General features: G+C 54.8%; 3 protein-coding genes across 5 annotated transcripts in view; 1 reads left to right on the top strand and 2 right to left on the bottom strand.

Moving 5' to 3' along the window:
* Positions 1–1,730: 1,730 nt before the first annotated feature.
* Positions 1,731–3,156, bottom strand: ISCA2 (iron-sulfur cluster assembly 2). Of its 3 annotated transcripts, none has more exons than XM_030000804.2 (4): positions 3,068–3,156; positions 2,731–2,899; positions 2,477–2,592; positions 1,731–2,286 (listed from the first exon to the last, which is right to left on the bottom strand). In XM_030000804.2, exons 1-4 carry the CDS (start codon positions 3,127–3,129, stop codon positions 2,112–2,114), a joined length of 522 nt encoding a protein of 173 aa, XP_029856664.1. In that variant the 5' UTR covers positions 3,130–3,156; the 3' UTR covers positions 1,731–2,111. The 3 variants fall into 3 exon arrangements, with proteins under 3 accessions (XP_029856664.1, XP_029856659.1, XP_029856671.1); XM_030000799.2 differs by having other exon boundaries at positions 2,731–2,902; positions 3,029–3,147; XM_030000811.2 differs by having other exon boundaries at positions 3,071–3,147.
* Positions 3,157–7,507: 4,351 nt separating this feature from the next.
* NPC2 (NPC intracellular cholesterol transporter 2) lies at positions 7,508–9,644 on the top strand. Its single transcript, XM_030004324.1, has 4 exons — positions 7,508–7,647; positions 7,729–7,836; positions 8,075–8,247; positions 8,865–9,644. Exons 1-4 carry the CDS (start codon positions 7,563–7,565, stop codon positions 8,949–8,951), a joined length of 453 nt encoding a protein of 150 aa, XP_029860184.1. The 5' UTR covers positions 7,508–7,562; the 3' UTR covers positions 8,952–9,644.
* Positions 9,645–10,308: 664 nt separating this feature from the next.
* Positions 10,309–19,683, bottom strand: part of LTBP2 (latent transforming growth factor beta binding protein 2) — a 74,473-nt gene continuing 65,098 nt past the window's right edge. Inside the window, 11 exon segments of the mRNA XM_030004248.2 lie at positions 10,309–11,210; positions 14,582–14,731; positions 14,963–14,993; positions 14,995–15,239; positions 15,779–15,946; positions 16,139–16,279; positions 16,527–16,655; positions 17,280–17,360; positions 17,483–17,674; positions 17,949–18,092; positions 18,874–18,999. Of these exon segments, the coding sequence (XP_029860108.1) occupies positions 11,044–11,210; positions 14,582–14,731; positions 14,963–14,993; positions 14,995–15,239; positions 15,779–15,946; positions 16,139–16,279; positions 16,527–16,655; positions 17,280–17,360; positions 17,483–17,674; positions 17,949–18,092; positions 18,874–18,999 (1,574 nt within the window). The 3' untranslated portion in view covers positions 10,309–11,043.

Here is a 19,683-nt window from a genome sequence, read left to right as displayed (position 1 = left end):
GAGTGAGGGCAGGTGGAACCTGGCTAGGTTAAACAGAGACAGCGTATTTACATTTACTAAGAACAGTAATTCAAGATGAAGGCTGCATGCCTACAGGAGCTGAAGGCAGGCTTTAGTTTAGGGAAAAAAAGCCTTGGTAGCTACTGGTTTGCTACCTCCCCAGCACTACTCCTGCACTTTTATTTCCCATGAAAGATCCCGAAAGAGACTTAACCAAGGTCAGACTGTGTGAAATGGATCAAGAACGGATCTGTACTTCCTGGTTCAGAAAGCAATTCCTCCCACCAACTTTCATTGCTCAGTTATCCCAGCTGAAAGAAAATGAGTTTATCTAATGTTTTCTACCTACACAAGCTTGTAGGTCTTACACTTTTCAAAGGCAGTTCTGGATGACATCACATTCAAGACCTGGGAGCATAAGGGTAGGGCCAAAACATCCTGCAGGGGTTTAGACAAGTCTTTTAATCACATCCTTTTGCTCCCTTTTAAAAAATGGGACACTGCTACATTCAGCTCCCTCTGATAGCAACATAACTAGGTAGAACTTGTTGACTGCAGGAAACGGAAATGCAAAGGGCTAAAGGAAAAGAGCTGCTGCTCCAAATCCCATCCATATTCCCCATGTGACAGTCAGAGCAGACCACATACAAACTCCCATAACTTCTACGGATGAAACTGAAACTAGTTATCAACCCTCTGAATGCTAGAAATCAATAGGCAAATCAGTGCTGTACATATGCACTGCTGATTAGTTTAGAAAGGCATTTGGGAAGCTTAACAACAAAAGTGCCTACGGCACAGAGCCTTAAAAAGCTCATGGTTTGCCATAAGCAGTTTCCTTGAGACCAAAGTCATGCAGTGTTCCCACACTCACATGAAAGACTTGAGTCTTAGACAATTTGGTTATGATCAGACAAAACATAAGAGAGGGAACAAAAATAGCTTCCCCATCTCTCCTTTCACCCAGAAGCAGGTGAATCACTTTGATTTAAAAGACATCTAGTGGTAGATAAAAAACTACAGAAAACAACTAATCAAAACGATGTTGTTCTGGAAACTTCGAGATTTCCCATTCTATGGGAGTTTCAGAAAGGAAAGGAGCTATTTCATTCTTTCATCAAACCAGGCAAAAGTTAGACAGAGATTAAACGGTGAAGCAAGTTATGGAAAAGATTCTCAGACAACTAAGTCAAAAGGACTTGAGGACCCTTAAGCAGTACTTCAGATCCTCCTCTGCGTGTGTCACCTGAACTTCCTTTCCTGCTGGCACGGGAAGGCAGCAGACACACTATGAAACCCGAGAGTTTGTATGACCTAAAATTCCAAGCCAGGTTTAGGAACAGCCTAAAATGGCACTGGTGGATGGATGGCTGTGTATTTTATTTTTATATATATACACAAGCTTTTTATTTTTTTTAAAGAAAATAAATAAGCTACTAATTCTTCCTACCTCAATTTTTTTAGTTTCACTTACTCTAAACAAGTAAAAACTTTCAACCCAGGGACTGACAGCAAAACCACTGTAGGTTCCTGGGACCGAGAGAAGCCTGCTGGGTAAGAGAACAGTGAAATATCTAGAAAAGCCCACTGTGAGTCAGGAATTGGAGAGCCAGCAACACTGGGAGGTGTATGGGACAAAGACTCCGAGTCCCATTCAGCTGAAAGACAAGGAATAAGCAACAGTAGCCTGAAAGAACCCAGATTCTACCCATGTGAGAATGCATGAGCAATACCAATCAAAGACTTTCTTTTAGTAAGAACTTTCAATAAACACACACACATATATACAGCCTTCTCTTGCAGAGACAAGCAGTTAAGTGGTTCCACATTCAGGACAGGGTAGGCAAGTCAGCACCACCTGGCCAGTGGTTCACAAGGCGCTGAAGATGCTCCCGTGTGCGTGCTCACAGCTACTTCGTGTTTCTGAAGGGAAGGCCAACAAGTCTTTCAGATAGGCTCAGTGCAGACACACACACAGCTGGAGTCATATGTAACAGCTGTGTTACAGGGTAAGGGAGATGAGAGGGAGCAGCTGGGAGAGCAACAAGCAAAAACCCTCTGAAGACTGCCAGGAAGTCTCTGCAGACAGTGTCCATCCATGGGAATTCCAGTCAGAATTTGACAGAGAAGGAAGTCCCACATGAGCAACCCTTCTCTGCCTGGGGGTTGCTCACCACCTGGAAGGAGCTGCGAATCAGCTCCTGGCTGAAGTCCACCATGGAACCTTTGACAAAGGCCAGGCTGTCCACATCCACGACCACACGGGCACCACCTTGTTCAAACACCCTGCAGAAAAGCAGCATATTTAACCATTAACTGTGCTGTAGACCCAACAGAGAAGCACTGCCTGAGCACTTTCCTTATCTTACAGGCTTCCTCCCTTCAATGCAAGGTACTGTCACGTCACACACCCCCTTCTTGTCACCTTTGCAAAGAACAGTCACACCTGACCACCACTACACCCCTTTGCCCTTGCCTGTCATCAGGATTGATAACTGTGTCCAAGGAAAACTTGTACTGGAATCCAGAGCAGCCACCTCCTTCCACCTGCAGCCTGAGAAACTCTGAGCCTTCTGTGATCTCCAGCAGCCTCTGCAAAGGAGGAGAGGATTAAAAGACCTGCTGAACAAACCGGCGAACACTCAAACGCCTCCCCTATGTGCCCACAGCAGAGCAGACAGCTTAGAAATCCCTCCCAGAGGCACCCGAGCTGCCTCCCGGGGTCCCTACCTTCACGCAGCTCTCGCTGAGGAAGACCTGTCCCTCGCTGGGGTCGCTCTCCGTCGGGCCCGGCTGGGAGAAGGACGATGTCCACCGCAGCGGGCGGCCAACCGCACAGGCAGGGCGCGGCGGGAGCCTCGGCAGCGCTCGTCCTCGGCGCAGCGGAGCGGGACACCAGCTGCCTCAGGGAGAGGGGAGGAAAGGGGGAGCCTCAGAGGGGTCCCCGCCACCGGGCGGCGCGCCCGGCCCCGGCCCCCGCCACCTCCTGCCGCACAGCGGGGAGACTCGGCGCCCTCCCGAGGGACCAAGGGGACCGAGCGAGCCCGCCGCCGCCGCGGAGCGGTACCTCCTCATCCGGCCGCCCAACGCCAACCTCCACCAGCCCCTCAGAGCCCCCGGCGCCGCCATACTGCCCCCGACGCCCGCCTCAGCGCCCCGCCCCCGCCCCCGCCCGCCCATTGGCTGCCCGCCACCGCCTCTTCCGGCGAGGGCCGCCATGGCTCCCGCCGAGGCGGAAGTGCTGAGCCGTGGGCGTTGCTAGGCAACGCGCTGCCCGCCCCGCCGGGCGGGCCCGGCCGGCACGGTGCGTCCCCGGCAAAGGCACGGAGCCGCCGTTAGTCCTTGGGGGTGTTTGCTTTCACAAGCGGTGACGCTCACGGAGGGAAATAAACAGTAACAAACCAGTGAAGAGCAATGCAATAAATAAGGCAGCGCTCTCTAGCAGAGCGTGTTTGTCCTGGAATTAGCTGTGAGGGTTGTTTACCCTGAGCAGAACCCAGAGACCCCGAGGGCGATCAAGGAGCCGCCGGAGGGGGAGTTAGGCGAGCAGGGGAGCACACGCGGGGCCCGACTGAAGGGTTTTTAGGGTTTTTTCCCCGGTCCTGGCTTTTCTGGTTTGCTCTCCTTTACCAGGCAGGGGCTTAGCTCAGACACCCCGCGGAGGGGATCTGTGCTCAGCCTCCCGCACTCCCCCGCCGTCCCTCCCCTCCCCTCCGCTCCTGGCTTCCCTCCTGCCGGAGCCGGGTCCCCGGCAGCCCGGCCGGGCCTGCCCTGTAGCCGCCTCAGGGACGTTTCCTTCGGTGGTTTCACCTCCTCCCCATCATCTGCCGTGTGACAGCGGTCTGGCCGGTCGCTCACGGATGCGCCCACGGTTAAGAGTCTTAATCTCTTTCTTCTTCATGTGCTTCTGGGGGAGGAATCCTGTTCCTCGCCCCCGGCCAGGCCTGTGGAGAGTCACACAGCGGGATGGCGGAGGGAAACCAGTCATCCCAGCGGGAGAGGGTGACTGAACGTCAGGGGACCCTGTGACGGTTTGCTTTCTCACCCATCCCGCTCCAAGCAAGGCGATGCTTTTGCAACCACATGCTTTTGCTTATTTGTCCCACCCTGAGCATGTGAATAAAGACTGGTTTGAGCTGTTTACTCCTGCTTGCTCTTGGGTGAACTCTGACAATGTTAGGATAAAGCCAGGAAAGTATCACAGGCAGAGTCCCGGGGGGGCAGGTATTAATGTAGGTACCTGCAGTGGCTGATGAATTCCCATCAGAACACTTAATGTTTTTAAAAACGTATTGGGGTGTTTCTCCAGTTATTATCAATGTGGCATCCCAAAAGCAGACGAATCCAAAGGAGCAAATCAAGAACTCTGGGAGAAAAGGCAGGGGATCATGCCTGCTTTCCATACAGCACCAGCTTTCCTTCTCTCTCCTGCAGGGGGTATTAGACCGATCCTACTACATTTCCTTGTGTTGTGACTGTAGTTGCTGTCAGCACCTTTTGGAGAATGGATATAGCCCCAGAAAACAGACACTCTTACTTTCTAATTGCCTTCATTTTTACCAGTGTTAAGTGTCCGAAGTGTGACAAGTACCTTCAAGGCACTTCGGGATGTTGCTCAGATCATTACTGCAGACTGAAAGAATGAGAAAGAAGCCAGCTGGCCTTACTCAGAGTTAATTTAATCTAATTAATAATCCATTATGCTGATGAGTGAATCAGGTGCTGGGGGCAAATTTTTTGAGCAGCTAGGAGAGGTGGGTGTAGCTAAGGAGAACAGCTACTTCTTTGTACATCTTTCTTATCTTTGGGCTGTTTTTTGCTTCTGCTAGCTGTGTATTATGGTGGTGTTTTTCTCTCACCCAGAGTTACAGTCTAGGTTTTCTTCCTTTCTGGGCTGTGATTTTGTTGGTCATCTTGTTCCTGACAGCTTAGTGTAACCTGTTTTTAGGTTTGGTTGTGTTTTGTTTTCCCCTTCTTATGTTGGTCTGTGGTATCTGGGTTTGGGGAGTTCCTTTAGCTCTCTTTAAGCACACTGTATTGAAGAGATTTGTCTGTAAGTTGAATTCTCTAGGTATTTTGCTCTACTCTCCTCTGCAATGTGTATGCTTAAATAATCTTGTATCTGTTTTGGTGGAACACTGAACTTGTTTCAGTGCTTCAGAAACTGGTGATAATAAAACCTCCGGTGTGGTGTTGAATGCAAGAACGGATTGTGATGCATTTTGATGTGAATTCTGACGGTCTGTAGCAAAAGGAGCATGTTCTGGCTGAAAGAATAGTAAAATTGGTTAGTCTCTGTATGTGGATTTTCTTGAGAACTTGACTTTTGTACTCACTGCTGCTGTAGTGCCTGCAGGTGCATCTGTTTACTGAGCTGTAAGTGCAATGCTGTTAGAGGGATTTGGATTCATTGGGTGTAGGTAGCTCATAAAGTGGAACCTTAGACTTTTTCCTCATGTAATGGAGTTGGTTGGATGACAGAAATGAAGAACTTGAGTATCAGTCTTGCTGGAAAGAATTTATCTGTTGGCTTTCTTAGCCTTTTCTCCTGGTGTTTCTGCACATTAGCACAAGCTCCGTGAGATGTTGGTAATCTGGGAGGAGCCCTGTCTGCAAAATAATGAGACCAGCCTAAAGCTGAATTGAGTCTTTCTGAAGTATTTGGGGCTCCAAGGTGACCTGGAGGCCCATGTCCTGTATCAGATGTTGAAAGGGGCATGTGCCTAAAAGCAAGGTCTGTTTGGCCTATAATGCTTATGCTGCCCTGGGCAATCTAAGCTTTAGTGCTGTTATTGCAAAACTGGCATGATGGTAATGCGTGATACCAGCTAAAAACCTTGGGCAGAAGGTTTCTGCTTCTTTCTTGTGTAAAGGCCTTGGCTGTAATTTACAAACTTACACTTCTTAGGCTTTTTATTAATCCAGGTCTGGGGGGGAATAGATGTGTTAATTTTGATCCTAGATTCAATGATTTTTAGTTCAAAGCCTTTGAAATACGTGTAGAGTTGTATTTATGTAGTCACTGCTGCTGTGCAAAAGCATCTGCAAAGAGAAGATATCTGTTGAGCCGTTTCACAGGGAGGCTTCCTGATTTAATGCATTGTGGAATTTGTTCCCAAGCATGACAGTGCTTATCCTGTGAATGTGTGACGGCAGTTTATGGTGTTGCTCTGACCCGACTGCACTTCTGTTCCCTGCAGTCAGATAGGCGGCTTTGTTTACCATCTGTAAGACTTGAAGGATGGGGAGAAGAAAAGCCTTTCTAAGGGCATGAGTTCCCATGCGCAAGGAAAAGACTTTATCTGGGTCAGTTATGAAGTGTGCTAGGTGGACTTAAATATACGGTTTAGTCTCAGCAGGGTCTTTGGGGTTTTTTGAGGCCTCTACAAACCGAATGTGTACTCAGAATCCTTAAAAAAAAAAAAAAAAAAAAAAGCACCCCACACCCCTTTCTGAAGGAAGGGATCCCTTTTCTTCTGAAGAGCTAAACTGCTCAGCAGAGACACATGAGAGCAAGTCCCGCTCAGTCCTGCTAACACCTCCGGAGTTTCTGGTGTGACACCCTTTGTGGAGAGCCTGAGCAAAGCGTGGGGGTTTCACCTCTGAGTCACTTGGCAGCGCAGCTGAAGCTGAGTAGGCAGACACCTCACTGGGACAGAGGTCTGAAGGGGGGAAGCTGTGTCAGCTCTGTTCCTACCAAATCAGCACTCGCGTGCCTTTCTCTCCATTGTGTTCCTGACATGACCCTATTAAGGGTAACACTTGCTACCATGTGAAATTGGTGAAAAGCTGTAAAAACTTTAGCTTGGGTCAAATGCTTTCTGAAGTGTTTTAATTGTCCCCTGGTTTGTCCTGGCATCCACAGCATAAAGCTGGGAGTCTCTGGCGTTTCACAAGTTTAAGAAGCAGGACTAACTTGTATGCACTCTGCACAGCAGCAGCCACGCCAATTACTTAGTAGACGTAACTCCCGGCACTCGCGTTGCACGGACAGCTTTGAACCTGCAGAACATGAGGTATGGAGTAAGTAACAAGTAAGGCCACAGGCCGGTCTACTACGCTAGCTTCTTCATGTTTATTTTTTCCCCTCTCAGCAGAGGCAGTGAAAGAGCTTCCCAGCCCATCGCACTAGCTGTGCGCAAGCGTGTCCTCCAGCCGCTGCCCTTTAGCACTGAATGCGCCAGTACAGCCCAGGAGTGGGGATTTCCAGGCTGGCTGGCTGTCCAAGCGCTGGAGTTCCATCACAGTAACTCCCCCCCCGCTGTCCTCTCCTCTCCTCTCCTGTACCGGAGGAGCCACGGCGGTGTATCCGCTGCCCTCTTCCAGGCTGCAGCCTCGGCCACCGCACCGGGGGCGGCAGGGGAGCGCGGTCCAGCCTCACCCGGCTCCACGGAAACCTCCCGGGGCGGGGGGGGGAGGCGCGGTGGCCCCGGCCGACCCCCCGCCCCCGGCCCGGCCCCGCGGGCGGGGCGCGCCCCAGCTGACCGGCGGGCGGGGCCGCCGCGCTCATGTGACCCCGCGGAGGAGCCGCTGCCGCCGCTGTTGCCGCCGCCGCCGCCGCCATGGTGCCGTCCCCGCTCGCTCTGCTGCTGGCGCTGGGCGCCGCCGCCACCGCCCTGGCTGAGCCCCTCCGCTTCGTCGACTGCGGTGAGTGGCTCCGGCCGGCCGCGGGGCGAGGGGGCGGTCAGCAGGCGGAGAAGGCCCGGTAATCCCGGCTCTTCCTTGCAGGTTCCAAAGACGGCAGCATCCAAGAGGTGAACGTGAGCCCCTGCCCCACGCAGCCCTGCCTGCTCCACAAGGGGACATCCTACAGCATCAACGTCACCTTCGCCAGCAGTAAGTATCGCTTCCCCAGCTGGGGTGCCAGGGGGGTGGCGATCGCCTCTGTCCCACTGCTTGGAGAGGAGTGGGGAAGGGTGGCTGGAGAGGGGTCTGGGTGGGAAGAAGTGGCTGGGGAGGAAGATTGTCCCTTAGTCGTGTTCTTGCGGCCTCCAGGGTATGTGGAGGGGAGGGTGTAAGGTAGAAACGTGTTCCCTGCTCCGGTGCTGTGTTCACGCTTCTCCGTGTTCTGCAGAGATTGAGAGCCAGGGCAGCAAAGCGAGGGTGTACGGTGAGATGCTGCACGTGGATATACCCTTTCCCATTCCTGAGCCTGATGGATGCAAGTCCGGGATCCAGTGCCCCATTCAGAAGGGCCATTCCTACAGCTACCTGAATAAACTCCCTGTGAAGAGCGAGTACCCCAGTGTAAGTAAGCAGGCAGCTGGTCTGCTCCTCAGAGCTACTATCCTTCCTGGGACAGTCCCACCACCTGCCTTTAAGGAAGGACACCTTGTCCTGTGGAGGGGAGGGAAGAGGTTAGAAGACTCCTCAGACTATCTGGTAGCACTTCTGCTGTGAGTATGACCCTGTCTTAACTTCCCACTTTGGGACAGACCCAGCAGAGGAAGCAGCCCTGCTCCAGCTGCTGAGAAGTGGCTTTAGCTGTCCAAATATGCCTCCCTACACAGCCTGCTGCATTCAGCCAAATGCTCCCAAACTGGGGGTGCTCGATTCCAGGGTGCAGTTCAGTTGGGAGGCTGCAGGGTGTTTCCACTCCGCTTATTCAGAGTGGAGATCCAAGTGCAGTGTGTGGAGGTCTCCTGTGTCGTGCAACAGAACTCTCCATCCATGTAAGATACTCCAGGAGTCACTGCATGAGCGTGGCTCACCTACTGCCATGGGGGCAATGCCCTAGCGCTATCCTCTTTGTGCAGAACTCCCAGGACCTCCTTGCTCCACACAAGTGACAACTCCCCTCCCCGTGTCCTTGCCTTAAAGTCTCCTGAACACTCTATTTCCCTCTGCTCTTCTCTCTTTTTCAGATTAAACTGATTGTGAAGTGGGAGCTGGTCGATGACCAGGACCAGATGTTGTTCTGCTGGAAGATACCAGTGCAGATCACCAGCTGAGGAGCCCTGCCATTAGTAGGGTTTGGGGATGGGAAAAACAGAAGACAACACAGGCCAAATTATTTTATATAATAAGCATTTCTTACTGCTTCCTTCAGAGCTCTGCAGCCTCTGAGCAGCCAGTACTGTGTTCCTGCAAGGTCAGCCACGGGCAGAGGGCTCTTACTCTGTTTAGAGTCCCCTGGGGTGTTCTCACAGCAGCTCAAGGGGGAGGAGTGACTGAGCATCATCCTCCACGTGCTCTGTGTAGGTGCTTTAGTTGATTGAAATGGAGCCCTCTGTCCTCACAAAGGAATTTCTCTGCGATGAACCTGGCTAGTGTCTGAGCTGCTAACTGGTAACCCCTTCAGTGCCTCTTGTAGAATGCTGGCTGCATCCACCCTCCTGCACTTCTGCTCTGTTGCAATCAGGATGCCCCTGGGACTTGCATTTGCCATCCACGCAGCTGAAGGAGAGGGAAGGAGACTGCCCTGAGCTGGCAGCCTGCTCTGTCCTGGGCCCCTACTCAAGCTGGCAGGACTGCAGCTGGGAAAACTTCCTTTTTGTGGATGCAAAGCCAAATGGCATTCGATGTCTCTGCAGGGATGATTCTTTCTCTAACCAATGGTTTGCACTACTACTAATTCGGAGATGCTGGGAGCTCCTGAACCTCTTTTTATAACTTTCCTTTTAATAAAGGCTAGACAAAATCTGTTTGTATTGTCTTCTGTGAGTGGAGAGGAGCAGGAAGAAAAGCAGAGTGGTGGGCATCTAGTTGGGGGTGGGCTGGTCTTATTTCTCAGCTGAAGGCATGGATGGAGGTGGTATGCTGGCCTGAGTGTAGGTGACCTGCAAGCAGCCAGGCATATCTGCTCCTGGCTGCCAGGGTGTCCAGTTGGCGATGTCTGGCTGTGCTCCTGCCTTGCTGGTCCTGTGCTGGCCTGAAATTGTGCAAAGGCTCCCTGAGGATGTGGTGGTGTAGAACATGGCCTTGCTTGCTGCAGCATAGGTAAAGACATTTCTAGTGAGGGCTCTGGGGCTGGAAAAGCAGCTCCCAGACCTGCCCAAGAACCAACTGCAGAAACCTACATGCTCTCATGCATAAACTGCAGCCCCCTTGTGTGTGAACAGCTACAACTGTTGTGCTGTCTGTGGGGGCTGGAGTTGGCTCCTGGGACAGGCATTGGGCTGGGGAGATAAGCAAGTATTTGGCCCGGCAAGGGTCTCTGCTCAGGAGCGGGAGGAGGCTGGGTGCCAGCGTGAGAGGTAAGAATTGGCTTACGAGAGTGGGGTGGCATTGCCAGGCTGGATCCACAGGGAGGATGTGGCTCATGCCCCTTGGCAGAGGCAAAACTAGCACAGTTCTGATCAGCCCCAGTGTCTTGAGCCACAGAGGCCCAAAATAAATGTTTTATTTAACAACATGAGAGAAGTTTCCAGCAGACTTGGTTTTAAAAAAAAAAAGGTCACCAACAGCTTTACAGAAAGGAAGCTGGACCTGCCTTCCCCTCCCGCTGCCCAGCCAGTGTGGGGCATGAAGGCAAAGTGCGGGGCTAAGGGATGCGCCTGGGCTGGCTGCAGGGAGAGCTGGCCCTGGAGCCCCTCCGGCCTCTCCCCTGCTCCCCAAGGTTAGGCAGTAGCTTTAGAAAGCTGGGGTTGACCCCCCCCCTCAAAGCTCTGGCCTAGGGGCTGGATGCTTCACAAGGAGCGGGGCCAGCACCTGTGCTGTGGGTGAGGCTTGTTGCTAGGTCAGTGCAGCAGTGGTGGGGAGATGAAGCCCCTTTCTTGGCAGGGCAAGAGGGGGAGGCTGGGGCTGTGTGGCAGGGGAAGGTGTCCTGTGAGCCTCCACAGCACGGGGCAATGTGCCAGGTGCTGGGGTCTAGGGTGGGCTCTGCTGCGGCAGGGGCTGGCAGGGTCGAGGGGGGTGCAGAGGCTGGGAGCTCAGCCCTGGCCTGCACAGAGAGGTGGTGGGGAAGTTGTGCGCTTCGGAGGGGAAGAAGCGAAGAGCCTCGAAGCACCCGCAGCCCCAGGGGGGCCTTTCTCCATGCTCCCAGGTCCCGGGTGCCAGAGCCACGCACTGGGCAGGGGCACCCCCACTGCCGCTCCCCTAGAGCTATGCTGCCGCTGGGCTCTGGGCTGTCTGGGGCACGCAGTGGTGGGGCTGGGCGAGGGCCACGTAGCCCGGTGAGCAGTGGCAGCGGTAGGAGCCCTCAGTGTTCTCGCAGGTGCCGCCCCGGCACAGGGGCTCAAGGCCACCCACCTCCTCGCACTCGTTGATGTCTGCAAGGAGGAGAAGGATGGGGGTGAGCCAGTGGGAGAGTGAGCAGTCCCAGCCTGCAGCCAAGATCTCCTTGTGCCCCTGCTGCTCCCTCCCAGCCCTCCCCCACAGGTGCCCTATGCCCCTCCCCAACACCTCCAGGATGTCCACCATGACCCCACCAGCCTCCCACACCCCTCAGCACATCCACAGAGCCCCCTCAGTCCCCAAGGATGACGTCCCCAGCATTTGGCATCGCCCAGCACAGGAGGGAGCACTGCCCCCCCCACCAGCAATGCACACCAGATAAGGCCCCCCCCATGCTCTGCAGCTGGTGACACCCTCGGGTTAGCCGTTTCCTGTTAATAAGTTGTGCTAGCGTAAGATCTGGGAGAAAGGCCACCTACAGCCTTGGAAAACACCCTTTCCTGATCTGACAAGGCCAAGAAGGCAGATGATGGTGGCCCTGAGAGGCTGATTATCACCTCCAGGACCAGAAACACAGAGGGACCTCACACTGCACAAACAAGGGCTTGTTTTATTAACCTGCAAACTGTGCCAAAGGGCTGACTTAGCTGGCTCGCCGCTGGGCTAGAGCGTGTACGCAAGCCCTACAGCAGCTGCCCCACTGCGACGAGTCTGCTCTGCTAAATGCACTTTCCTGGACAAGTCTGCCCAAGCTGCCCCAACTTGTGGTGGGGCCACTAGCTAGGCAGAGCATCCCTGTGCACCCCAGAGTCCTTGTTTGCACCCACAGGCCCTCCAGAGCCCAAAGCCTCACCTGCCAAGGCAGGTCCAAGCCCTCTGACCACAAACCCCAGCCTCAACCCCCCCACAGATCGGCCGGGAGGAGTGGGGAGAAGCTGATGGGTTCAGCTGGCTACCCAAGGGAGAGTGAGGGCCCCCAGCAGTGACCGACAGACCCCCGGGAGGACTGAAGAGCTCTGCCACCCCTGGGGACCTCGGGTTATCCGTAGCACAGGTGGAGGGGGCCATCTGGCAAAGAAAGGGAAGTGCAACCCCTGGGAGGGAGGCTGGAAGCAAAACCTCCAGGCTCTGTGGGAGCAAGCACAGCAGTCATGGGTGGGAGGAGGAAGAGAGGGGAAGTGTGAGATGAGAGAGCTTGGGGAACAAGGCAGCCTTCATATGCACCCAAAGCAATGGCTGAACAGGCTAAATCTCAGGACCAGAACATCGCCATGGATGGGACGGGCTTGCTCAGAAGCCCAAGGAGGAGATGTTAGGCAGCACGTCACGTCAGGGGACATGTGCTCTGCAGCCTGGGAAGTGGGGGGAGGCAGCCTTGCTGGGGGCTCCAGGGAAAGGTAAAAGGGGGAAAAGCAGGCAGGCTGGTCTGGCTGTGGACCACTAAATTGAGAGAAGTAAAACAAGGCTACTTTAGCCCAGAGGCACCTGAAAGCCAGAAGTAGCAGAGTAGTGCCAGCAGTGTGCACCAAGCCCTGGAGCCTGCCCACTCAGGCACGGCTGGGGGCAGGCAGCTCATCTTGCAGGACAAGGGCAAGCTAGCCCCATAGGGAGGCAAGAGGGGAAGCACTGCAGCTGCTACAGGAGTACTCCAAAGGCCTGAAGTCAGCAAGGTAAAAACATGGGGATGACTAAGCACCATGTAGAACTGAAGGGCGGGGGGGGGGGGGGACGGGACGGGACGGACACGGACGGGACAGGCTGCAGTGTAAAATGAGTGCTAATTAGTCCAGGACAGGAAAAGCAACAAGCAAAGGCTCCATAAATATGTTAGCAGGAAACAATGGGGAATGTTGGTCTGGTCCTTATCGGCAGAGGAAACAAAAGCCAGCCAAGCTGGCTGGAGCAGCTAACGCAGGCTTTGTTCCAGTCATCATAAAAATGCTTGTGGTGACCAGACAGGGTGCAGACCATGTTTGAAGTGTTTAAACGAGGGTGCAGTAGTACAGGGAGGGAAAGGCCACACTGTGATGGAGAGGTTCGACAATTGGCTAGATAAAGCAGTTACATCCATATTGCTAAAGGCTTGCTGCAACTCATCTTCACATGCTTAATGCTCCTGCAGTCCCTGAAAAGTTGGCAGTTCTCTCTGAGATGGAGGGTAAAGGAGGTCTCAGAGACCCAAGGAAGGGTACATCTGGTAACTACCTTCAAAAACAGAGAAGGGAGAATCCAGAATTACAGACTGGTCACCCCCATTCCCTTAAGCAGACCAGGTTTGTGAGTGATTAGGTCACAACCCTCCAAAGGATATCAGGGTCATTAAATAGCTGATGCAGATCTGTTAAGGCCCGATTACGTTAATCCAATCTGGTTCCCTTCGCTGACCTGATAACTGGTCTGTCAGATAAGGGAGAAGCGGTGGATATGATGTGCCTTGGCCACAGTGAAGATTTCAACACACTCTCACATGACACTCAAGCAGACAGAGAAAATACAGGCTAGATAAAAAAATGCGGCAATTGCACAATGGGCTGCAAAGCTGCGCTCCAAAGGTAATTAGCAATACCTGGCTGTTACAATAAAAGCCATTTAAGCAGGGGTCTGTCCTGACCCCTAATCCATCCAGATGTTGTCATCAAGGTGGACGAAGAAGAATCCCCATGCTTATAAAATGTATCTGTGTGATGCCACACTGCAAGCACTTTGCAGTGTTCAGACTCACTCTGATCAAGCAGAGAAGCAGTCCAAAATCAACCAGACAAAATTCACTGAAGGAAAATGCAAAGCACTGTGGCCAAAGAAAGGGAAACAGTGCACAAATGCAGAACGGGGAGTAAAAGCTCAGGCAGCTGTTCTGCCCAGCAGCATTTGGGGGGAGAGAGAGACCACAGGTTCTGTATGAAGCTGCATGATTGTGTCACGCAATAAAGATGCTGGGAGCTACAGTGAGTGCCGTGCCTAAGGAAAAGGAGAGTCTGCATCTGCTCTGTTGAGTGCCCGGGGCCTCAGCTGGCTTGGGAAAGCTGCACTGTGAAAAGGATGGAGACATGGCATAGGGATGTAGAGGAAATGCAGAGAGAAGCTTTAGAGACTGTGCCTCATAGGGCAGGGTGGAAAGTGAGGAATTTCAGCAGGGCAATGGCGAGCGTAGAGGAAATTAATCAGGGATAGAGTAACAGTAGCTGGTGATAATACAAGAGCGTTATGCGAAGGGAGTCATCAGTGGCTCCCCGTGATGCCCAGAGGTGCCCTAGCTGCCAGCAGAAAGTGGCCGGCTGAACCTCCAGGAAGGTCGTCCCAGGTCTATGGGAAGGAAGCCCTAGCAAGAGCCGGCATTCCTCTGCCAGCTGTCCCGGCCAGCACCGCCAGAGAGCGGCAGCCGGCAAGGAATGCGGGGCCCGGCTGCCCGCACAGCCCCGGCTGCACCGCCCGGCAGCCCCCGGGGCTGGCCCCGGCAGCCACTCACCCACGCAGGCCATGCGGGTCATGTCCAGCTGGAAGCCGTCAAAGCAGTCGCAGGTGTAGCCCTCCCGGACGCGCACGCAGCGCCCGTTCTCGCAGCCGTTGAGGATCCCGCACTCCTCAGCCTGCAGCCCCTCAAAGCCCTCGTAGAGACCTGGAGGGTGGCAAGGTGGTGTCAGACCAGGGTGATCCTCCACCCAGCTGTGGAGGGGACATGGCGGGCACGCAGCGAGACGGTGCCGGTGGGGCCAGGACCGACTCAGAGCTGCCAGGAGCAGAGCTTGCTCCAAGCCTGGAGCCCCCCGGCCAGGGTGGGAGCTGCCAGGCAGTCCCCGTGGACACAGGCTGGGAGGGAAGGCACGTCTCTGTGTCTCCCAGTACTCACCAGTTTGGCTGGGCAGGTAGTGGGGGGGGGGACCGCCCTGGGCTGCGGTGGAGAGGTCTGCCATGATACTCGCTGTTGGGCTCCCTCCGGGGGAAACCAGCATCGGGGTTTCCATACTCGGACTCCAGGTAGTTGTAGTAGGGGCCCATATCGGGGCTGGGAAGGCCATAGTGGGGGTCTTCCAAGCCTGGTGCATACTCATACCTAGGTCTTTCTCGGAGCTCTGCCCCTCTCTCACTGTCTTCACTGGCCCCATTACACAGGAAAGCAAAATCAGCTGCAAGCAGTGAGAGAAAAGGGTCAGCAGCCTGGCTCAAGAGAGATAGGTCCACTATGGCCAGAGAGGGTAGATCCACACCAGGCCAGCAGAGCCAGGCCTGCTGGGCTCAATGGGCTCCAAAGCTGCAGCTCTGTAGTTTGCTGATGGGATCCTGTCTTTGAGAAGACCAGCTCCTGTCTGGGGCCACCAAGTTCTTGAGCAGCAAGAAGCCTAGCTCCCAACGTGCTCCCATCCCGGGCTGCCACTGCCTCACCTCTCCTAAGCTAAGCAGGAACAGCGGGATGCACAGAGCAACTCTCCCCTCGAACACCTTGGACTCATTGCGAACTAGTTTCAGGTACATCCTACCCACTGGTGCAGCTCAGCCCTGGAGAAGTGGTGGGTTCACCCACTCCTTGCACTGGCTTTGGCAATGCAGACAACAAGAGGAGCCCTTGCTGCAGTCATACGTGGCTGACCCTGCATGACATGACCGCTGGCAGCCCAGCCCGTCCCCACTTCTGCCACGGGATGCTTGCCCGCGCCGCCCCGCTCACCGGAGGACCTGTGCGGGCAGAGTGCACAGTTCTGGCCCCAGGCTTCACCAAACCGGCAGCAGCACTCGGTGTACGTGGTCTGCTCGCCATGTAGCAGGTCTTGGCAGATGTAGTCGGCAACGGTCTGCCAGCAGACATCCAGGTGGATTTCATACTCCTCCAAGGCATCTGTCAGTGACACAAGCAAAGGATGCCATGAAGATCATCCAGAAGAGTGCTACCCCACCTTGTCCTGAGAGGGATGACCATGTGCTCCAGCTCCTGCCCCCCCTGCCCTGGCTGCACACTGCTGCCGGGAGACCCAGCTGTGGGGCAGGATGTGCAGGGCGAAGGTGTGCTGCAGCGGGGGCTTGGGCTCACCTGCCCTGCTGGAGAGGTTCACACACCGGTTGCCAGTGGCATCCAGCACAAGAGGGAGGCTGCAGAAGCAGTGGTAGGAGCCATCTGTGTTCAGACACTCGCCGTTGATGCAGTACACTTCGTTCTGACACTCGTCCTGGTCTACCCATACACAAGGACAGAGCAATGTTTCAGGCTGGCAGACATGAGCAATGTCACCCTTTCCCTGCCCAAATGGGGACCTCAGGGGCTCCTGCCACCTCCTCTCTCGTTCCCCAGGAGGGTCCCAGGAAGCCTGTTGTCCAGACCTGGCCCTGTAGCCTAGGCAGCAGCGACAACTCTGGGTGCAGCAGCATGTCTGTCACTCTGTGCGCAGTGGGGTGCCTGCTGCACTTTGAGACCATCTTACCAACACACTCAAGCCTGCTGGAGTCATAGAAGTAGCCCGTACGGCAGAAGCACTTGTAGCCCGGCACCGTGTTCAAACACTGTCCGTTGCGGCAGAACTCGGAGCCAAATATCTCACACTCGTCCATGTCTGAGAGAGGGAGGGAGAGAGCATCTCAGGGAGCAGAGCCGTGGAAGCAAGGCGGGCTGGGTGTTGTACCTGCAGAAAGCCGGCACGGCACCTTGGCCTGGATCACTGGTAGGTCCCCAAGTGAGCCCCCCCCCCGCCTCTCCCACCGGCCCCATGCCTGAGAGCAGAGGGGGAAGCACACATAGGCAGAGCAGGGCGAGGGATGGCGGGGAACAGAATACTTTCACAAACAGGAAATTCATGTGTGTTTCTGGAAGGTTGAGAACACAAGCCCCTGGAGATGAAGTGCCAAAGACTGAGCCAGCCAGCCACTGGGAGATCTGAGCAGTAACTGGAAGGGCTGTGTCTTACTAGACCCCATCCCTGGTTCAAAATGGGCATGGGAGAATTGTACCAAGAAAGAATCACTGCCAGCAGTGAGGCAGGACTGGAGGAAGGGGCACTTCCAGCTCGGTGATACTGGCAATCTGGGATTTCTCTGGATGGAGGGAAGCAGCAGCAGGGTGTTAGCATCCCCCACCACAGCCCCAGGGAGATATTTCTGTGGATGCATCTCCATGCAGGGCTTTGCACAGCACCCTCCCTCTTCCCCCTGGGAGAAATGAGAGAAAACGGTGCTAGTACCTGTGAAAGAGACTTTTCCTGAGAGCAGATCTTCCTGGGGAACATAGCCCTTCCCGAGAGGGCAGATCTCTTGGTACTCCACTGGCGAGGAAGCAGATGCCAAGGGGAGATGGGAAGAAAAGAAATGGCTCGTTAGTGCAACCAAGGTGGAGCTGGCAGGCAGAGCACTGGCCTTGCCTGGTGTCGAGGGGCCAGAGTCCTACCTGTGCCTGGGATGGGGCAGGGGTAAGTCTCACAGTTGTCACCCCAGGCTGCCCCCACAGTACAGCAGCACTCTTCCTTGGTGATGTTCTTGGCCAGGACACTGTCACACAGGCGAACATCACTGATGTGGTAGTAGCACTGCTTGCGCTCTGCACTGTCAGAGAGGTGGGCTGCGTGTGTCTCGGGGCCCTCTAGAAGACAGCAGAGCAGGGACGGGATGGGGTCCTTGGCACCCCATCGCAGCATCCCACACCTAGGAGGTCCCAGAGCACACCTATCACTGGCAGCATGGCCTTCCCAGGTCCCCACTTTCAGGCTCCTCAGCTCTCCCCACACAAAAGCTTGCCCATGCCTGTGTGGGCTTGTACAGCCCTGGCAGCCCCTCAGCTTTATCTCACCCCAGCCAGGGCTACCACGCTCCTGCTCTAGCTGCCACCCATGCTTCTGTCCTAGCTGCCTACTCACCCATGGCTGCTCGGGGCTGGCACTGCCCTGCCTCTGTGTCATACTCCTCATGGTCGCTGGGGCAGAGGCACAGGAAGGATCCCTCCACGTTCTCGCAAAGCGCAGTCCCGCACACAGCGACCATCAGCTCACACTCGTTCACATCTGCAAAGCAAGTGGCAGCGGTGGGCAGCGGAAGCCCTGCCTCTGCATGGGCAGCCTGTGCATGGTCTGCAGCATGGGTCACCCTTCAGCAGGGAGATGGAAGCTGCTAGGGACAAGCTGAGAGCTCTGTTCACACCATGGCTCAGCACAAGTGTGGCAAGAGCTTCCTGCCCTGCTCTCAGTGGACTCAAGGAGCCTGAACTGCAGCTTGCAGTGAGTCACTGGATCACAGGATCGTCCAGGTTTGAAGGGACCGCTGGAGGTATGTAGCACAACCCCTGCTCAAAGCAGGGTCAGTTATGGGATCCCACCAGGCTGCTCAGGGCTTTGTCTTGTTGGGTCTTTAAAACCTCTAAGGCAGGCAACTGCACAGCCATCTTGGGCATCTGTTCCACTGCCTGCCTGTCTTCATGGTGAAAACATTTTTTCTTATATTACACCCTGACTATTCTCTCCAGGCACCCATTAAAGTACCTCTCTAGCACCTTCAGTGCCTCCAGCCCCTGAGTACCTCCTTTCCACCTGCACAGAGAAGGGCTCCATGTTCACTGGGAGCCGCTCACTTTTTCATAGAGCCCTGCTCCTTTGCAGTCCCAAGGATCTGCCATGCTAAGGGGAGGATTTTTACCTCCACGAGCTGCCCTGTCCATGTCTGGGATTCTCCATGTGCATATGCAGTCCCTGCCCATGCTCTGGGAGCTGTCACACAGCAGGGACACTAGCCTGGCATCTGCTGATGGCTCTCCCTGACTGACTGGCAGAGTGATCATGGGAGACTCACCAACACAGTAGTGCCCAGAGGGCGAGCTCTCATAGCCACGGTCGCAGAGGCAGCGGAAGGAGCCATCTGAGTTCTCGCAGAAGCCATGGCTCCCGCACAGCGTCTCGTTGGCACACTCATCTATATCTGCAGCAGAGTGGAGAGCAGGAATTGCCCCAGACCCCATCTCTCCCAATGGACCCCCCCCGTGCCCAGGCCCTTCTGCTCTGACCCCAAGACCTGGGGATGGGGCAGGGATTCCCTTGATGTGAGGGACTGTGTCTGGCTGCCCCACTCACTCCCCTGCTATGAGTGCACATGTTAAGAGATGCTTCCTGCTGCAAAGAGGCCACGTGGATAGAGCAACAGGAGCAAAGTGGGAATGGGAAAAGGATGTGAAGCGTGGGAGGTGGCTGGCAGGGGTGACTGAGGGTAGCACAGGTCCCTGCAGAGGCATAATGGGACACAGAGCCTACAGGCTCACATCGGCAGGAGATACAAGGGTGCAACTGAAGTGTATGGGGCAAGAGCAGAAAGATCTAGTATGATACTCTCCTGCCCCGTTCTTCTTGACCTGGTCTTTCTCCAACTGCTATAGTGCCAGGGAGTAATCTCTGACTTGCCCCAGCCTGGTGGGGTTGGACAGTCACAACTGGGTCCTCTGCCTACAGAGGGCAGGTTTACAGCCCTGCTGGCTGCATCCCGCTCCCCTCCTCCTGCTGGACGGGAGAGATTTCCCTGGAGCAGCCAGAGCAGCTGCGTGCCCACAGCCCGCTGCTCCCAAGGCCAGGAGTAGCTCCACATGCTAAATCTGAGTCTTGGAGCAGCCCA

The sequence above is a fragment of the Aquila chrysaetos genome, chromosome 2, assembly GCF_900496995.4.
Source record: "Aquila chrysaetos chrysaetos chromosome 2, bAquChr1.4, whole genome shotgun sequence".
NCBI lineage: Eukaryota > Metazoa > Chordata > Aves > Accipitriformes > Accipitridae > Aquila > Aquila chrysaetos.
The sequence above is the reverse complement of the archived record's forward strand: the minus strand, read 5'-3'. Positions and strand labels throughout refer to the sequence as shown.